Source organism: Hemitrygon akajei, chromosome 8, assembly GCF_048418815.1.
Source record: "Hemitrygon akajei chromosome 8, sHemAka1.3, whole genome shotgun sequence".
Taxonomy (NCBI): domain Eukaryota; kingdom Metazoa; phylum Chordata; class Chondrichthyes; order Myliobatiformes; family Dasyatidae; genus Hemitrygon; species Hemitrygon akajei.
Window position 1 is genome coordinate 179,319,018 of NC_133131.1, and position 19,028 is coordinate 179,338,045.

Below are 19,028 nucleotides of genomic sequence, written 5' to 3' on the forward strand. Positions count from 1 at the left end.
CTCCAGGGTGACCAAGGATGGGAGCTCAACATCCAAGGATATTCAATATTCAGGAGGGATAGACAGGAAAGAAAAGGAGGTGGGGTAGCATTGCTGGTTAGAGAGATTAATGCAATAGAAAGGAAGGACATTAGCCTGGAGGATGTGGAATCGACATGGGTAGAGCTGCATAACACTAAGGGGCAGAAAACGCTGGTGGGAGTTGCGTACAGGTCACCTAACAGTAGTAGTGAGGTTGGGGATAGCATTAAACAGGAAATTAGAAATGCGTGCAATAAAGGAACAGTAGTTATAATGGGTGACTTCAATCTACATATAGATTGGGTGAACCAAATTGGTAAGGGTGCTGAGGAAGAGGATTTCTTGGAATGTATGCGGGATGATTTTCTGAAGCAACATGTTGAGGAACCAACTAGAGAGCAGGCCATTCTAGATTGGGTATTGAGCAATGAGGAAGGGTTAGTTAGCAATCTTTTCATGCGAGGCCCCTTGGGTAAGAGTGACCATAATATGGTGGAATTCTTCATTAAGATGGAGAGTGACGTAGTTAATTCAGAAACAAAAGGTTCTGAACTTAAAGAAGGGTAACTTTGAAGGTATGAGACGTGAATTAGCTTAGACTGGCAAATGATACTTAAAAGATTGACGGTGGATATGCAATGGCAAGCATTTAAAGATCGCATGGATGAACTACAACAATTGTTCATCCCAGTTTGGCAAAAGGATAAACTAGGGAAGGTAGTGCACCCATGGCTGACAAGGGACATTAGGGATAGTATCAAGTCCAAAGAAGAAACATATAAATTAACAAAAAAAATGGCACACCTGAGGACTGGGAGAAATTCAGAGACCAGCAGAGGAGGACAAAGGGCTTAATTAGGAAAGGGAAAAAAGATTGAGAGAAAGCTGTCAGGGAACATAAAAACTGACTGTAAAAGCTTTTATAGATATGTGAAAAGAAAAAGATTGGTCAAGACAAATGTAGGTCCTTTTCAGTCAGAAACAGGTGAATTGATCATAGGGAACAAAGACATGGCAGAGCAATTGAATAACTACTTTGGTTCTGTCTTCACTAAGGAGGACATAAATAATCTTCCGGAAATAGTAAGGGACCGAGGGTTTAGTGAGATGGAGGAACTGAGGGAAATACATGTTAGTAGAGAAGTGGTGTTAGGTAAATTGAAGGGATTAAAGGCAGATAAATACCCAGGGCCAGATGGTCTGCATCCAAGAGTGTTTTAGGAAGTAGCCCAAGAAATAGTGTATGCATTAGGGATAATTTTTTAAAACTCCTTAGATTCTGGATTAGTTTCCGAGGATTGGAGGCTGGCTAATGTAAATTTTAAAAAGCAGGGAGAGAGAAACCGGGGGATTATAGACTGGTTAGTCTGACATCGGTGGTGGGGAAAATGCTAGAGCTGGTTATCAAAGATGTGATAACAGCACATTTGGAAAGAGGTGAAATCATCGGACAAAGTCAGCATGGATTTGTGAAAGGAAAATCATGTCTGACGAACCTTATAGAATTTTTTGAAGATGTAACTAGTAGAGTGGATAGGGGAGAGCCAGTGGATGTGGTATATTTAAATTTTCAAAAGGCTTTTGACAAGGTCCCACACAGGAGATTAGTGTGCAAACTTAAAGCACACGGTATTGGGGGTATGGTATTGATGTGGATAGAGAATTGGTTGGCAGACAGGAAGCAAAGAGTGGGAGTAAACGGGACCTTTTCAGAATGGCAGACAGTGACTAGTGGGGTACCGCAAGGCTCAGTGCTGGGACCCCAGTTGTTTACAATATATATTAATGATTTAGATGAGAGAATTAAATGCAGCATCTCCAAGTTTGCGGATGACACGAAGCTGGGCGGCAGTGTTAGCTGTGAGGAGGATGCTAAGTGGATGCAGGGTGACTTGGATAGGTTAGGTGAGTGGGCAAATCATGGCAGATGCAATTTAATGTGGATAAATGTGAGGTTATCCACTTTGGTTGCAAGAACAGGAAAACAGATTATTATCTGAACGGTGGCCGATTAGGAAAAGGGGAGATGCAACGAGACCTGGGTGTCATTGTACACCAGTCATTGAAGGTGGGCATGCAGGTACAGCAGGCGGTGCAAAAGGCAAATGGTATGTTGGCATTCATAGCAAGAGGATTTGAGTACAGGAGCAGGGAGGTTCTACTGCAGTTGTACAAGGCCTTGGTGAGACCGCACCTAGAGTATTGTGTGCAGTTTTAGTCCCCTAATCTGAGGAAAGACATTCTTGCCATAGAAGAAGTACAAAGAAGGTTCACCAGATTGATTCCTGGGATGGCAGGACTTTCATATGAAGAAAGACTGGATCGACTAGGCTTATACTCACTGGAATTTAGAAGATTGAAGGGCGATCTTATTGAAACATATAAAATTCTAAAGGGATTGGTCAGGCTAGATGCAGGAAGATTGTTTCCCATGTTGGGGAAGTCCAGAATGAGGGGTCACAGTTTAAGGATAAAGGGGAAGCCTTTTAGGACCTAGATGAGGAAGAACTTCTTCACACAGAGAGTGGTGAATCTGTGGAATTCTCTGCCACAGGAAACAGTTGAGGCCGGTTCATTGGCTATATTTAAGAGGAAGTTAGATATGGCCCTTGTGGCTAAAGGGATCAGGGGTATGGAGAGAAAGCAGGTACAGGGTTCTGAGTTGGATGATCAGCCATGATCATACTGAATGGCGGTGCAGGCTCCAAGGGCCAAATGGCCTACTCCTGCACCTATTTTCTATGTTTCTAACTCTCTCTGCAGTCTGTTTCCTCAACACAACCTGTTCCTCTACCTATCTTTGTATCATCGGCAAACTTAGCCACAAATCCATGAATCCCATAGTCCAAATCACTGACATCCATCGTAAAAAGCAACGGTCCCAACACTGACCCCTGTGAAACTCCACTGGTAACCAGTAGCCAGTTTTATTCCCACTTTTTATTCTCTGCTTTTTGCTTATCAGCCAATGCTCCACCAATGCTAGTAGCTTCCCTGTAAATCCATGGGCTCTTATCTTGCAAGGGTATTGCCTGGATTGGAGAGTGTGCCTTATGAGAATAGGTTAAGTAACTTGGCCTTTTCTCCTTGGAATATCTATAGATGAGAGGCAATCTTGATAGAGGTGTATAAGTATGGTATCCTTTAGTCTCGCAAGACCATAGATCTGCGCCTGGAAAGTCTTCTCCAGGGCACAGGCCTGGGCAAGGTTGTATGAAAGACCATCTGTTGCCCATGCAGCAAGGCTCCTTTTCCACGCCACCGATGTTGTCCAAGGGAAGGGCAAGGGCCGATACAGCTTGGCACCAGTGTCGTCGCAGGAGTTGCCAGAACGAGGTTGAAGGCAACATCAGACTGCCTTAAGGACTCCAGCTCCGGATTTGTCCTCAGGGTTTACTCCCGAAGCCTTTCCCATCAGTGGGTATGGCCGCAAGGCAGCGGAGGTTTGAAATCAGTTTTCCCTCTCTTAAACGGACTGCCTTCACAGGTTGACAAGGTCCATCTACCCGAAGATGATTAGGGGTATTGATCATGTGGATAGCAAGAGGCTTTTTCCCAGTGCTGAAATGGCTACCACAAGGGGGCGTAGTTTTAAGGTGCTTAGAAGTAGGTACGGGGGAATGACCAAGGTAAGCTTTTCCACACAGATTGTAGTGGGTGGGAGGAATGCACTGCCAGCAACAATGGGAGAGGCAGATACAATAGGGTCTTTAAGAGACTCTTAAATAGGCAAATGGAGCTTAGAAAATAGAGGGCTAGGCTGTATAGTAATTTGAGGCAGTTTCTAGAGTAGGTTATATTGTCGGCACAACATTGTGAGCCAAAGGGCTTGTAATGTGTAGATCTCTATGTTCTATATACAGGTAACAGAGGTGTTTGCTGTCTTGAGTTAAATTAGGGTGGATAAGTCTCCAGGGTCTGACAATGTGTTCCCTTGGACCCTGTGGGAGGGTAGTAAAGAAATTGCAGAGGACATAGCAGATATTTAAAGCATCCTTAGCTATGGGTGAGGTACCAGAAATTGAATAGCTCATAAGACCATAAGACATAGGAGCAGATTAGGCCATTTAGCCCAATTCAGTCTACTCTGCCATTCCATGTTGTTCCTTTGTTTGAGAAAGTCTCCAATAATAAACCATAAAATTATAGGAGAGTGAGCCTGAAATCAGTAGTGGTAAAGTTACTGGATGGTATTGTACGGGATCGGATATATAGGTATTTGAATAGACCAGATCAAAAGAAGCTACAGAAAGTTCTTAACTTCGTCAGCTCTAACTTGGGTACTAGCTTCCATTTTTAAGGACCCACATCACTCAGGCCATGGCTTCTTCTCTTCTCATTGTTACCGTCAGGATGGAGGTGCAGAAGCCTGAAGGCACACACTCAGCAATCCAGGAACAGCTTCTTCCCCTCTGCCATCTGATTCCTAAATTGATATTGAACCCATGAACACTACTTCACTTACTTATATTACTTCTGTTTCTGCACTATTTGTAATTTAACCATTAATATACATATTTATTTACTGTAATGGACTTATTTATGCTTTCTATATTATCATGTATTGCACTACAGCTGCTGCTAAGTCAACAAATTTCATGACATATGCCGGTGATATTAAACCTTATTCTGTTCTGATTAGGGACAGTCAACATGGCTTTGTGAGTGATAAGTTGTCGTTTGAGCAAAGTTGTAGAGGTTCATGTGGAAGCTACTAGGAAAGTTGAGGAAGGTAAGGCAGTAAATGAGCAAATGGTCGATCTGAGCAAAACCTTTGACAAGGTCTTTGGTCAAGAATGTTCGGTCACTTGGCATTTAAGATGAGGTAGTAAATTGGATTAGACATTGGCTTCATGGAAGTAGCCACAGAGTAGTTGTAGATGGCTGCCTCTCTACTAGAAGTGTGTGACAAGTTGTGTTCTGTAGGGATTCATTGTTGTTTGACATCTGTATAATATAAAAAGGAGTGGTCCCAACACTGACCCCTGCGGAACACGAGTCACTGACAGCCAACCAAGAAAGGATCTTTTTATTCCCACTCTCTGCCTACCAATCAGCCAATGCTCTAACCATGTTAGTAACTCTCCTGTAATACCATGGTCTCTTAACTTGGTAAGCAGCCTCATTTGTGGCACCTTGTCAAAGGCCTTCTGAAAGTCCAAATATACATCCACTGCATCCCCTTTATCTATCCTACTTGTAATCTCCTCAAAAAATTCCAACAGGTTTGTCAGGTAGAATTTTCCCTGAAGGAAACCATGCTGACTTTATACAGTCCTGTGTCACCAAGTACTTTATCACCTCATCCTTAACAATTGACTCTTTAACATCTTCCCAACCACTGAGGTCAGGCTAACTGGTCTATAATTTCCTTTCTATTTTATTTGCTCTCACTTTTGCTTTTATGCTGTCTTTGACTTCCCTTGACAGCAACAATTACGTCATCTTCCTTTTACAATACTTCTTCAAGTTTGGTGGTGGATCATTCATCTATGTTAATGATCTGGATAATGTGGTAAACTGGATCAGCAAATTTGCAGATGACTCCAAGATTCGGGGTGTAGTGCACAGCAAGGAAGACCATAAAAACTTGCAATAGAATCTGGACTAGTTGGAAAAAATGGGCTGAAAAATGCCAGATGGAGCTTAATGTGGACAATGTAAGGTGTTGCACTTCAGGAAGACAAACCAGGGTAGGGATTAAACGGTGAATGGTAGGGTACTAATTCCTTGAAAGTGGAATTACAGGTACATAGGGTTGACTAGAGAGTTTTAGGCACATCGGCCTTCAAAAATCAATATAGAGTTCAGGAGTTGGGATGTTATGTTGAAATTGCATAAGACGGTGGTGAGGCCAAATTTGGAGTATTGTGTGCAGTTGTGGTCACCCACCTACAAGAAAAATATCAATAAAATTGGAAGAGTACAGGAGAAATTTACAAGGATATTGATGGGACTTGAGGACCTGAGTTAGACAATAAAACAGAATTAGGCTATTCAGCCCATCGAGTCTGCTCCACCATTCGATCATGGCTGATCCCAGATCCCATTCAGTATGATACAGCTGCCTTCTCACCACATCCTTTGATAGCCTGACTGATTAGGAAACTATCAACATCCGCCTTAAATAGATCCAGAATTGGCCTCCACTGCAGTCTGTGGCAGAGCATTCCACAGATTCACAACTCTCTGGCGAAAAAAAAAATTTCTCCTTACCTCTGTTCCAAAAAGTCAGCCCTCAATTTTGAGGCTGTGCCTTCTAATTTTAGATACCCCCACCATAGGAAAGATCCACCCTATTTAGTCTTTTCAACATCAGTAGATTTCAATGAGATTCCCCCACTTTCTTCTAGTGAGTACAAGCCTAAATTCCCCTTAATTCCCGGAATCATCCTTGTGAACATCCTCTGGACTCTCTCCAATGATAGCACATCCCTTCTGAGATATGGGGGCCAAAACTGTTGACAATACTCCATGAGGCCTGAGTAGCGTATTATAAGGAAAGTTATAGAGGAAGTTGAATAAGTTAGAACTTTTTTCACTGAGTGTAGGAGAAGGAGGGAAGATTACCTGTCCACCTTTGACACTTTCAACCAACATCTCCTCACAAATTTGCAACAGATTGGAATTGTTTTGTTCTAATTGCATTCCTTCTTTTGTTGTTGTGTGTCTATTGCTGTGTCCCTGTGGTGCTGCTGCAAGCAGATTTTTCATTGCGCATGTATATGTGACCATAAATTCCACTTGGAGCTCTGGACTGGCCAGCAGTGAATCCTCCTCTGTAGCTTGTCTTGGTGGATGTCTAGTGCATACACTGTGGGCCAAGGGCTGGTTTCCATACGGTTTCTCTCTGAGGTTATCACAGGCTGTTGTGGGAGATTGCTACAATGTCTCCGCATCAGTTAATTATCCCAGCAACTCATGCCCCTTGAGAGGACGCCATACCACCCAGTACCTATCCTGAATCCAGAGAGGCAAATACTTCCTGCCTTCCAGACAATCCCACATTGTGTTCAGAGGAAGTAAGCTCCCTCCCTCTGTCTACACTTCCAGGTAGCAGTGAACGATGCGACTTCCCTGTCCCAGATGATATTCAGATGTAGTGCCATCCATCAGGTCTCGGTGAGGAATGTCGGGACACTAGGGCCATTTGTAAAATGAAAGAAACCTTTAATGAACCCTGGAGAACAAAACATGGTTCTTTGGTTGTACAAAGTTGTTAATCCCAGTATGAGATGAGCTGGCAGCCTCCATTAGTAGCAGCATGGTGCTGCCTGTAGTGTAGTGACTGGGACTACCTTCTGCCCCAGGGATCACAAATTCCACCATAACTCCTCGTCGCAATCGAAAAACAGCTGGCACTTGGGCATTCTGAGACAGCCTTGAATGCTGGTGGCTGAGGGGAGCAAAACTCCTTCACAGGTAATTTCTAACAAATCACCCGGTTAGCAGCGCAAACAAACCTACCCTACACCAGTCTGGGTCTGGCTCTCTACATAAAGCATCAGCACTAAGTCACTTGTCCCTGTGCACCCTGCCAGTGCTGAGGGAAAGGGTAACCAGTGAGGGGCTGGCATTGAGCAGTTAGACCCCCTTCCCTTGGGGTGAGGCAGGCTCTAACTGCCCCTCAGGTAAGGGGCTATTAACCAGGGTTCCCATCACACAGTGTGTCGGCAGGTACAATGGTTCCTTTGACCCTCTGATCTGGATTCCCTGACCATGAATGGGTGGGGTGGCTTGAATCAATCCGGTGATCCCTTGGGACGTCTGTGAACGCCAGCAGCCGTCAGCCTGCGTTGAAGATGACCCCTCCAGGACTGGAGGTGGAGTCTGAGTCCAGCTAGTTACTCCCGGATGGGCCTGGCCACTGACCAGTGACTTCATTGGGAGAGTGTGGTCAGGCCTGCCCCCTCCCCTTCCCAAAAACACAAGACAGGAGCTGGGACCCTCTGTGCTTTCTCCTCCCTCACTACTGCCCAGACACAGGACGTGCCAGCACTTACAGGGTCCCGGGACCGGACCCCGGATGGTCCGAGGGACCAAACTACCAGGCAACCTCTGGGCCTCTAAATACCCTCCCAGCCCACCCACCCCTCATTAAAAACCGTACAAAAATCCTACGGGATTAGTCTCTGCCAGAAATTAATATCCGATTCAGCTAAGAGAGGAAAGAAGAGTCTCTAAGGCATGGAGTGAGGGAGGTGACCCCCCGTCCCCCCACGACCACAGCTGGCATGGGGCTGCAGCTCACGTGGGGGCAGTGGTCTCCGCCGTCAGTGGATGGGGTGCTGTCGACCGTCTCGGGCTGTATGTGTTGACAGAGCCCAGCGCCAGCAGGTTTGGTGCAGCAGGCCGATCTCCTCTGTCCTCTCCATCTTCAACAAGGCGGGTACCTGGGGGGACAGGAGCCATCATCAGGTTGGTGGGGTGCAATGGTAGTGTAGGGGTTAGCACAATGCTATCACACACCTTGGGCCTCGGAGTTTGGAGTTCAATCCCAGCATCCCCAGTAAGGAGTTTGTACGTCCTCCCTGTTAATGTGTAGGTTTCCTCCTGGTGCTCTGGTTTCCTCCCACCGTCCAAAGACGCACTGGTTAATAGGTTAATTGTCACTGTAAATTGTTCTGTGATGAAGACACGGCTAAATCGGTGGGCTGCCAAGTGGCACAGCTCGTGGTGCAGGAAGGGCCTGCCCTGCGCTGTATCTTTAAACAATATGATACAGATAAACTGCACCCCAGGGGTGGGGAGAGGAGTCTATGGTCAGCTGCGGATGGACTGTACCCCAGGGGTGGGGAGAGGAGTCTATGGTCAGCTGCGGATGGACTGTACCCCAGGGGTGGGGAGAGGAGTCTATGGTCATCTGCGGATGGACTGTACCCCAGGGTGGGCAGAGGAGTCTATGGTCATCTGCGGATGGACTGTACCCCAGGGGTGGGGAGAGGAGTCTATGGTCATCTGCGGATGGACTGTACCCCAGGGGTGGGGAGAGGAGTCTATGGTCATCTGCGGATGGACTGTACCCCAGGGGTGGGGAGAGGAGTCTATGGTCATCTGCGGATGGACTGTACCCCAGGGGTGGGGAGAGGAGTCTATGGTCATCTGCGGATGGACTGTACCCCAGGGGTGGGGAGAGGAGTCTATGGTCATCTGCGGATGGACTGTACCCCAGGGGTGGGGAGAGGAGTCTATGGTCAGCTGCGGATGGACTGTACCCCGGGGGTGGGGAGAGGAGTCTATGGTCAGCTGCGGATGGACTGTACCCCGGGGGTGGGGAGAGGAGTCTATGGTCAGCTGCGGATGGACTGTACCCCGGGGGTGGGGAGAGGAGTCTATGGTCAGCTGCGGATGGACTGTACCCCGGGGGTGGGGAGAGGAGTCTATGGTCATCTGCGGATGGACTGTACCCCGGGGGTGGGGAGAGGAGTCTATGGTCATCTGCGGATGGACTGTACCCCGGGGGTGGGGAGAGGAGTCTATGGTCATCTGCGGATGGACTGTACCCCGGGGGTGGGGAGAGGAGTCTATGGTCATCTGCGGATGGACTGTACCCCAGGGGTGGGGAGAGGAGTCTATGGTCAGCTGCGGATGGACTGTACCCCAGGGGTGGGGAGAGGGGTCTATGGTCAGCTGCGGATGGACTGTACCCCGGGGGTGGGGAGAGGAGTCTATGGTCAGCTGCGGATGGACTGTACCCCAGGGGTGGGGAGAGGAGTCTATGGTCAGCTGCGGATGGACTGTACCCCAGGGGTGGGGAGAGGAGTCTATGGTCAGCTGCGGATGGACTGTACCCCAGGGGTGGGGAGAGGAGTCTATGGTCAGCTGCGGATGGACTGTACCCCAGGGGTGGGGAGAGGGGTCTATGGTCAGCTGCGGATGGACTGTACCCCAGGGGTGGGGAGAGGAGTCTATGGTCAGCTGCGGATGGACTGTACCCCAGGGTGGGGAGAGGAGTCTATGGTCAGCTGCGGATGGACTGTACCCCGGGGGTGGGGAGAGGAGTCTATGGTCAGCTGCGGATGGACTGTACCCCAGGGGTGGGGAGAGGGGTCTATGGTCAGCTGCGGATGGACTGTACCCCAGGGGTGGGGAGAGGAGTCTATGGTCAGCTGCGGAGAGGCTGAGGAACAGGGGTGAGGAGAGGTGTGGTGGCTGAGATGGCAGAGTGTGTTGAGGTATTGATGACTGTGTACTGGATGAAGTCTCTCTTCACACCACGGGTCCCTGCACCTGCACACACACTCACAACCACACGGTCACACTGCACACACACTCCCACACCCATGCACTCACACTGTAGACTCACTTCCACACCCACAAACTCTCTCCCGCACACATACTACACACTCACTCCCATACCCTTGTTGACAATCTCTTACACATGCACTCTCACACCTACACACTGTCTCACAAACACACACTCACACAGACACTCTCTCACTGAAACCCTCTCCCTCTCAAACACACACACACTCACTCATACAAATCATTGCTCTCACACACAAACAGCTGCTGACACAGCCACTCTGTGAGGAGGGAGGTTGGCTGCGTGTGGGTGCTCTGCCCAGCACTGGACAGAATTGAAGAGCCAGAGTAGGGACTGCAAAGGAGATACTGATCCTGGGGTGCCACACCGAGGTGGCGGCTGTGGGCAAAGGGTGGAGGGAGTGGCAACTGGCGATGATAGGAGGAGCCAGTTGTGGATGATAGCTGGGGGTGACAGGAGTGAAAGTGGGAAATGGGAGGATGGAGATGGTGAGGGCGTGGGGGGTGAGTGGTGGTGGGAGGAGCTGATGGGGAGGGTGTGTGGTTGCAGTGGTGGTGGGAGGGTACCTGTTGCCATGGTCCCTGTGCGAATGGTGTACCTGAGCCCCCGCCCTCCCCACAGAACCCTCCCATCACCTGAGGATCCGGCGTCAGTGATGGGAGTCACTTCATCCAGGAGGTCCGGTGACTGCAGAGGGAGAGACATGGAGTTAGAGAGCAGCCCGCTCCATTGACACACCCAGTAGTGGGATCCATTCTTCTGTCACTACCACCTCCCTCACATTCTGATGCTCTCAGTATCACCTCTCCCAGAGTGACCCTCCCTGGATATCTCCCCTCCCACAATGTGACCGCCCCTCCCACAGTGGGATGATCCCTCTTCCCTCCCACACTGTGACCCTCCCTCAGTACAACCCCTCCCACACTGTGACCCTCCCTCAGTAGCTCAATCCCACAACGTGAACCTCCATTTCTTCTCCACTGCAAGAGCAGCTTAGGTGTTGACAGCCTTGGTAGACTATGCTCCAATAAAGACAGGCGGACACTGATCTCCCCAAAACTACAGTGCTTTGCCCCCCTGCTCCGGCTCATTATTTTATCTCCACACCAAACTCTTCCTAGTTGCATTAGCCACATTCCCTCGTTCCCTTCTGCTGTGCAGAGGGGTTGGCCACATCAATGCTTTGATCACTTTAAGCACCTTTACCAGAACTCCCCGGCAACAACATGCATTTTTCGTCCCAAAGCACACCACGGAAGTGCAGATATGACAGAGATCTGTGGCAGGAGAGGTTTGGTCATATGTGACCATACGTCCGAGGGCTGTGAGAACACAGAGTACACAAGCAGCAAAGTCAGGAAGAAGGCCAGAATGCTCGGCAGGTCAGGACTGAGACAGTGCAGATGGTTAACATTACAACAATGTTTTAATGTACTCTAAGGATCAATCTAACCCTTCCATCCTGCATTGACCTTCATTTTCTTTTGACCATGTGCTTAACTAAGAGTTTCTAATTATGCCCCTCACATTAACAATTTCCTCTCTTGGAAAAAGTCTCTGACTATCCACTCGATTTATGTCTCTTATCATTTTGTACACCACTATCAAGTCACCCCTCAACCTACTTCGCTTCACAAAAGCCCTAGCTTGCTCAATCTTTCCTCATAAGACACACTCTAATCCAGGCAGCATTCTGGTAAATCTTGAAGGGTTGAAAGGACTAGATAAGGTAGATGTGGGGAGGATGCTTGCGATGGTGGGGTGTCCAGAACCAGAGGGCACAATCTCAAAGTTAAATGGTGACCCTTTAGAACAAAGGTAAGGAGGAATTTCTTTAGCCAGATGGTGGTGAATCTGTGGAATGCTTTGCCACAGACAGCTGTGGAGGCCAAGATCGTGGGTATACAGTATTTAAAGAAAAAATTGATAGTTTCTTGATCAGTCAGGGTATCAAAGGTTATGGCAAGAAGGCAGGTGTATGGGGTTGAGTGGGATCTGGAATCAGCCACGATGGAGTGGTGGAGCTGTCTCGATGGGCTGAATGGCCTAATTCTGCTCCCGTGTCTTATGGCCTTAAATCTCTGCATCTTCTCTATAGCTTCCACATCCTTCCTATAGTGAAATGAGCAGGGACCAAGATGGACAGTTACTGCTCTTTTTCCAAGGGTAAGGGAAAGTGGTTAGAAACATAGAAAACCTTCAGCACAATACAGGCCCTTTGGCCCACAAGGCTGTGCTCAACATGTCCTTACCTGAGAAATTACCTAGGGTTAACCATAGCCCTCAATTTTTCTGAGCTGCATGTACCTGTCCAGGAATCTTTTATAAGACCCTGTCATATTCACCTCCATCACCATCGTCGGCAGCCCATTCCACACACTCACCACTCTCTGCATAAAAACCCACCCCTGACACCTCTTCTGTACCTACTTCCAAGCACCTTAAAACTACGCCCTCTTGTGTTAGCCATTTCAGCCCTGGGAAAATGCCTCTGATTATCCACACGATCAATGCCTCTCATCATCAATTACCCCTGCTTATACTGTTAAAACCAAACCTTATCTCCAGGCTGACTCTGTGTAAAGTTTTTACAATCTTCCAACTCTCTTGTCACCAGTTCTTTAACAATAGGAAGATAGTTAATGCACGATTCTTAGCAGTGTGAAGGAACAGAGGGATCTTGGCGCTCATGTCTATAGATCCCTCTGAGTTGCTGTGCAAGTTGATAGGGTGTTAAGAAGGTGTAAGGTGTGTTGCCGTCATTAATCAGGGGTTTGAGTTCAAGAGCTGTGAGGTCATGTAGCAGCTGCATAAAATCTGATTAGACCACACTTGGAATATTGTGCTCAATTCAGATCATATTATAAAATTGATGTGGAAGCTTTAGAGAGTGTGCAGAGGAGATTTACCAAGATGTAGCCTGGATTAGAGCACATGTTGTATGGTGATGGATTAGGCAAGCTTGGGCTTTTCTGTTTGGATGAAAGCGAATGAGAAGCAACATGAAGAAGTGTACAAGATGATAAGAGAATTAGCCAGAGACTTTTCACAAGGTGGAAATTTTAATTTTAAGTTGTTTGAAGTAAGGTTTATAAGGGGGATGCAGAGATAATTTTTATTTTACACAGTGTGGTGAGTGTGTTCTACCTCTTGAAATAACTACTACTGGGGGGCATAATTTTAAAGTGATTGGAGAAAAGTATAAGAGTAATATCATAAGTAAGTTTTTTTTACACAGAGTTGTGAATGTATGTCCAAACTTGTGCCACACATCTCTTTTGAATACCCCTCTCAGCAGAAATGCTTACCACACATTTTGATGTTGGGGAGAAAGATATTGCTTGTCTACATTATCCATTCCTCTCAGAATCTTATAAACCTCTATAAGGTCTCTCCTCAGCCTCTGCCACTCCAGAGAAAATGACACAGGGTTGTCTAACCTCTAATTATAACACATGCCCTATAATGCAGGCAGCAGAAGAACTTAAGGCATAGGAGCAGAATTAGGCCACTCAGCCCATCCATTTTGCTCTGCCATTCCATCATGCCTAACTGGATCTCAGTCAACCCCATACACCTGCCTTCTCGCCATACCCTTTGATGCCCTGATCGATCAGGAAACGTTTATCTTCTGCCTTAAATATATGCACGGACTTAGCCTGAGGCACAGCATTCCACAGATTCACTACTCTCTGGCTCAAAAATTCCTCCTTACTTCTGTTCTATAAGGTCATGCCTCAGTTATAAGGCTGTGCCCTCTAGTTCTGGACACCCCCATTATAGGAAACATCCATCTTATCTAGTCCTTTCAACATTTTAGTAGGTTTCAATGAGATCCCCCCCACATCCCACATTCTATGTGCCTGTCCAAGAGGCTCTTAAATACCCCTAATGTTTTAGCCTCCACCACTATCCCTGACAAGTCATTCCAGGAACACTCAACCCTCTGTGTGTAAAAAAAAAAACCAAAAAAAAAACAAACAACTTACCCCTGATGTCTCCCCTAAACTTCCCTCCCTTAATTTTGTATATATGTCCTCTGGTGTTTGCTATTGGTGCCCTGGGAAACAGGTACTGACTATCCACCCTATCTAAGCCTCTCATAATCTTGTAGACCTCCGAAGTCCCCTCTCATTCTTCTATGCTCCAAAGAGAAAAGTTTCAGCTCTGCTAACCTTGCTTCATATGACTTGTTCTCCAAACCAGGCAATATCCTGGTAAACACAAGGAAATCTGCAGATGCTGGAAATTCAAACCACACACACAAAATGCTGGTGGAACACAGCAGGCCAGGCAGCATCGATAAGGAGAAGCACTGTCGACGTTTTGGGCCGAGACCGATCTGTTCTGATGAAGGGTCTCGGCCCGAAACGTCGACAGTGCTTCGCCTTATAGATGCTGCCTGGCCTGCTGTGTTCCACCAGCATTTTGTGTGTGTTGTTTGAACATCCTGGTAAATCTCCTCTGCACCCTCTCCATTGCTTCCACATCCTTCCTATAATGAGGTGACCAGAATTGAACACAATACTCTTAAGTGTGGTCTCACCAGAGATTTGTAGAGTTGCAACATGACCTCTCTACTCTTGAACTCAATCCCCGTTAATGAAGCTAAGCATTGCATAGGCCTTCTTAACTACCCTATCAACCTGTACAGCGACCTTGAGGAATGTATGGATTTGAACCCCAAGGTCCCTTTGCTCATCCACACTCTTAAGTAACTGACCATTAATCCTGTACTCAGTCTTCTGGTTAGTCCTTCCAAAAATGCATCACCTCACACTTGTCCGGATTGAACTCCATCTGCCATTTTTCTGCCCAACTCTGCAGCCTGTCTATATCCTCTTGTAACCTTCGACAACCTGCAGCTCCATCCACAACTCCTCCAATCTTTGTGTCATCCACAAACTTACTCACCCATCCTTCCACCTCTACATCCAGGTCATTTATAAAAATCACAAATAGCAGGGGTCCCAGGACAGATCCCTGTGGCACTGCACTAGTCACCGACCTCCAGGCAGAATACTTTCCTTCCACAACTACCCTCTGCTTTCTTTCTTTAAGCCAATTTTTTATCCAAACAGCCAAGGTTCCACTTATCCCATGCCTCATGACTTTCTGGATGAGTCTCTCAGGAGGGACCTTGTCAAATGCTTTGTTAAAGTCCATGTAGACCACATCCACTGCCCTACTCTCAACAATTTCTTTTGTTACCTCTTCAAAAAACTCAATCAGGCTCATGAGGCACAATCTTCCCTTCACAAAGCCATGTTGACTATCCATGAGTAGACTGTACTTCTCCAAATGCTCATAGATCCTATCCTTAAGAATCCTTTCCAGTAGTTTGCATTCAACCGACGTAAGACTCACCAGTCTATAGTTCCCAGGTTTCTCCCTATTACCTTTTTTAAACAAGGGAACTACATTTGCCATTCTCCAGTCCTCCAGCACTTCCCCTGCAGCCAAAGAGGATTCAAGAGGAGTCTCTTAACAGACTCCTGGATAGGTACATGGAGATTAAAACAATAGAGGGCTATTGATAACCTAGGTAATTTCTAAAGTAGGTACATGTTCGGGACAGCTTTGTGGGCTGAAGTGCCTGTATTGTGCTGTAGTTTTTTGATGTTTCTATGTTTCTACCACCACAAATCACTGGCAGACAACCAGAAAAGGATCCTTTTATTCCCACGCTGCCTTCACCATCAGCAAATGCTATAACCATGCCAGTACCTTTCCTGGTCCAAATATAGAAATTCCATTGCATTCCCTTTATTTACCCTACTTCTAATCTCCTCAAAGAATTCCCTTAAGACAAGATTTTCCCTTAAAGAAACCATGCTTATGCTTCTCCTTCTCAAATTGCGGTATGATTTCAATCATATTATGATCACTGTCTCTTAAGGGTTCCTTTACCTTAAGCTCCCTAATAAAATCTGGATTGTTACACAAAACCCAATCTAGGATAGCCTTTCTCTGAGTATGCTCATGCACAAACTGCTCTGAAACACCATCTTGTAGGTTATTAAGAAGGCAAACGGAATGTGGGCCTTCATTGCTAGAGGGATTGAATTCAAGAGCAGGGAGGTCATGCTGCAACTATACAGGTTACTGGTGAGGCAGTACCTGGAGTACTGTGTGCAGTTCTGGTCTCCATACTTGAGGAAGGATATACTAGCTTTGGAGACAATGCAGAGGTTGTTCACCAGGTTGATTCCAAAGCTGAAGGGGTTAACCTATAAGGAGACATTGAGTTGCCTGGGACTATACTCTCTGGAATTCTTGATATCATGCTCTCAACTATGGCCTTCTATGACCAACTATGACCCTGTCTGATGTAACTGGATCCTGGACTTCCTGTCAGATCGCCAGCAGGTGGTAAGAGTGGGCTCCCTCACCTCTACCCCTCTGACTCTCAACACAGGAGCCCCTCAGGGCTGTGTACTAAGTCCCTCCTTTACTCTCTGTATACCCCGGACACTGTCGCCACTCACAACTCTAATCTGCTAATTAAATTTGCTGATGACACTATTTTGCTGATTGGCCTAATCTCAAAGACTAACGAGGTGGTCTACAGGGAAGAAATCATCTCTCTGACACAGTGGCATCAAGAAATCAACCTCTCCCTCAATGTTGCAAAAACAAAGGAGCTGGTTGTAGATTACAGGAGGAATGGAGACAGGCTAACTAATATTGACATCAATGGATCTGAGGTTGAGAGGGTAAACAGCTTCAAGATCCTCTGCATCCACATCATCGAGGGCCTCACGTGGTCTGTGCACACAAATTGTGTGGTAAAAAAAGGCACAACAGTACATCTTTCACCTCAGATGGTTGAGAAAATCTTAAGAACTTCCTACAGGGGCACAATTTCAGAGCATCCTGACTGGCTGCATCACTGCCTGGTATGGGAATTGTACCTCCTTTAATTGCAGGACTCTGCAGAGGGTGATGCGGACAGCCCAGCGCATCTGTAGTTGTGAACTTCCCATGATTCAGGACATTTACAAAGGTGTGTAAAAATGGGCCAGTAGGATCATTGGGGACCAGAGTCACGCCAGTCACAATCTATTCCAGCTGCTACCATCTGGGAAACGGTACCACAACATAAAAGCCAGGACCAACAGGCTCCGGGACAGCTTCTTCCACCAGGCCATCAGATTGATCAACTCACACTGATTTGGATGTATTTCTATATCACATTGACTGTTCTATTTATTATAAATTATCATAAAATACTATGATTGCATATTGCACATTTAGATGGAGATGTAACGTAAAGATTTTTAATCCTCGTGTATATGAAGGGTGTAGGAATAAAGTGAATTCAAATTCTTTCAGCCCCGACTCAGTGATGCCCACAATGATGCACAACCAATGTCTAATTGCGCTATGAATTCATCCATCATATTTTGAAAACTATGTGCATTTAAATACAGCACCTTCAATCCTGCATTCTTCACCCTTTTGGATATTACCTCTGTGGTACAATTTAACTCTTTGCACTGTCTGCATTTGTACCCAATCACTAGCTTGTCCTTCCTTACATTCATGTTACACCTGTCATCTGCCCAGCATCATGGAAAACCTCTTCTGAACTCTCTACAAAGCCTCAACATCCTTCATGAAATTGGGTAACCACAACTGTTTTAATACTTCAGGTGAGACCTAGAGTTTAATAAGGCTGGAACATAACCTCCTGTCTCTTAAACTCAATGCTTCCATTAATACAAGCAATTAATATCTCCCTGATCACCCTATCTATCTGTGCAGCCACCTTCAGGGAGTTATGGACTTGGACAACAAGATCGCTCGCATTAGCAATACCACTGAAGGTCCTGCTATGTGTACTGTCTCTTTGTATTTGTTCTCCCAAAGTGCAACACTTTACATTTGGCCAGATTAAACTCCATCTGGCATTTCTTTGCCCATGTTTACAACTGATCTGCACTTAATGGCCACTTTATACGAACAACATAGGTAAAAGAAGGGTGTAAGTCCTGGAAGCAGACTACAGGGAGTTAGGAAGGAAGCTGAGAAGCAGGACTTCAAAGGTAGTAATCTCGGGATTACTACTTGTGCCACGCAATGGTGCGTGTAGGAACAGAATGAGGTGGAGGATAAATGCGTGGCTTAAGGATTGGAGCAGGGGGCAGGGATTCAAATTTTTGGATCTTTCGGACTTCTTCTGGGGCAGCTGTGACATGTACAAAAAGAATGGGTTGCACTTGAATCTGAGGGGGACCAATATCCTGGCGGGGAGGTTTGTTCATGCTATTGGGAAACGTTTAATAGATTTGCAGGGGGTGAAAACCAAAGTGAAGAGGCAGAGTATGGGGAGGTTGGAGCACAAGTAGAGACAGCTTGTGGGGAGTTTGTGAGGAAGGATAAGCAAAGATCTTAGAGCAAAGATGCATTCAGCCTGACGGTTTGAAATGTGTCTATTTTAATGCAGGAGTATCATAAACAAGGCGGATGAACTTAAGAGTGTGGATCAATGTGTGGAACGGTGATGTTGTGACCATTACAGAGACTTGGATGTCTCAGGAGCAGGAATGGCTGCTGAGTGTGCCAGGCCTTAGATGTTTCAAAAAGAACAGAGAGGGAGGCAAAAGAGGTGGGGCATGGCATTGCTAATCAGAGATAGTGTCATGGCTGCAGAAAAGAGGAAGTCATGGAGGGATTGTCTACTGAGTCAGTGTGAGTGAAAGTCAGAAACAGGAAAGGGGCAATAACTCTCCTGGGT

General features: G+C 46.5%; 1 protein-coding gene across 13 annotated transcripts in view; it reads right to left on the reverse strand.

Annotated features, from left to right (window-relative positions):
- Positions 1–7,170: 7,170 nt before the first annotated feature.
- scrib (scribble planar cell polarity protein) overlaps positions 7,171–19,028 on the reverse strand; it is a 346,569-nt gene continuing 334,711 nt past the window's right edge. For 11 of the 13 annotated variants that reach the window (XM_073055225.1, XM_073055218.1, XM_073055217.1 and 8 more), the window contains 2 exons: positions 10,855–10,975; positions 7,171–8,414 (listed from right to left, as the gene is read on the reverse strand). In XM_073055225.1, coding sequence (XP_072911326.1) covers positions 8,269–8,414; positions 10,855–10,975 — 267 coding nt within the window. In that variant the 3' untranslated portion in view covers positions 7,171–8,268. The remainder of the gene's footprint in view (positions 8,415–10,854; positions 10,976–19,028) is intronic. The other 2 variants (XM_073055223.1, XM_073055219.1) reach the window with 1 other exon arrangement.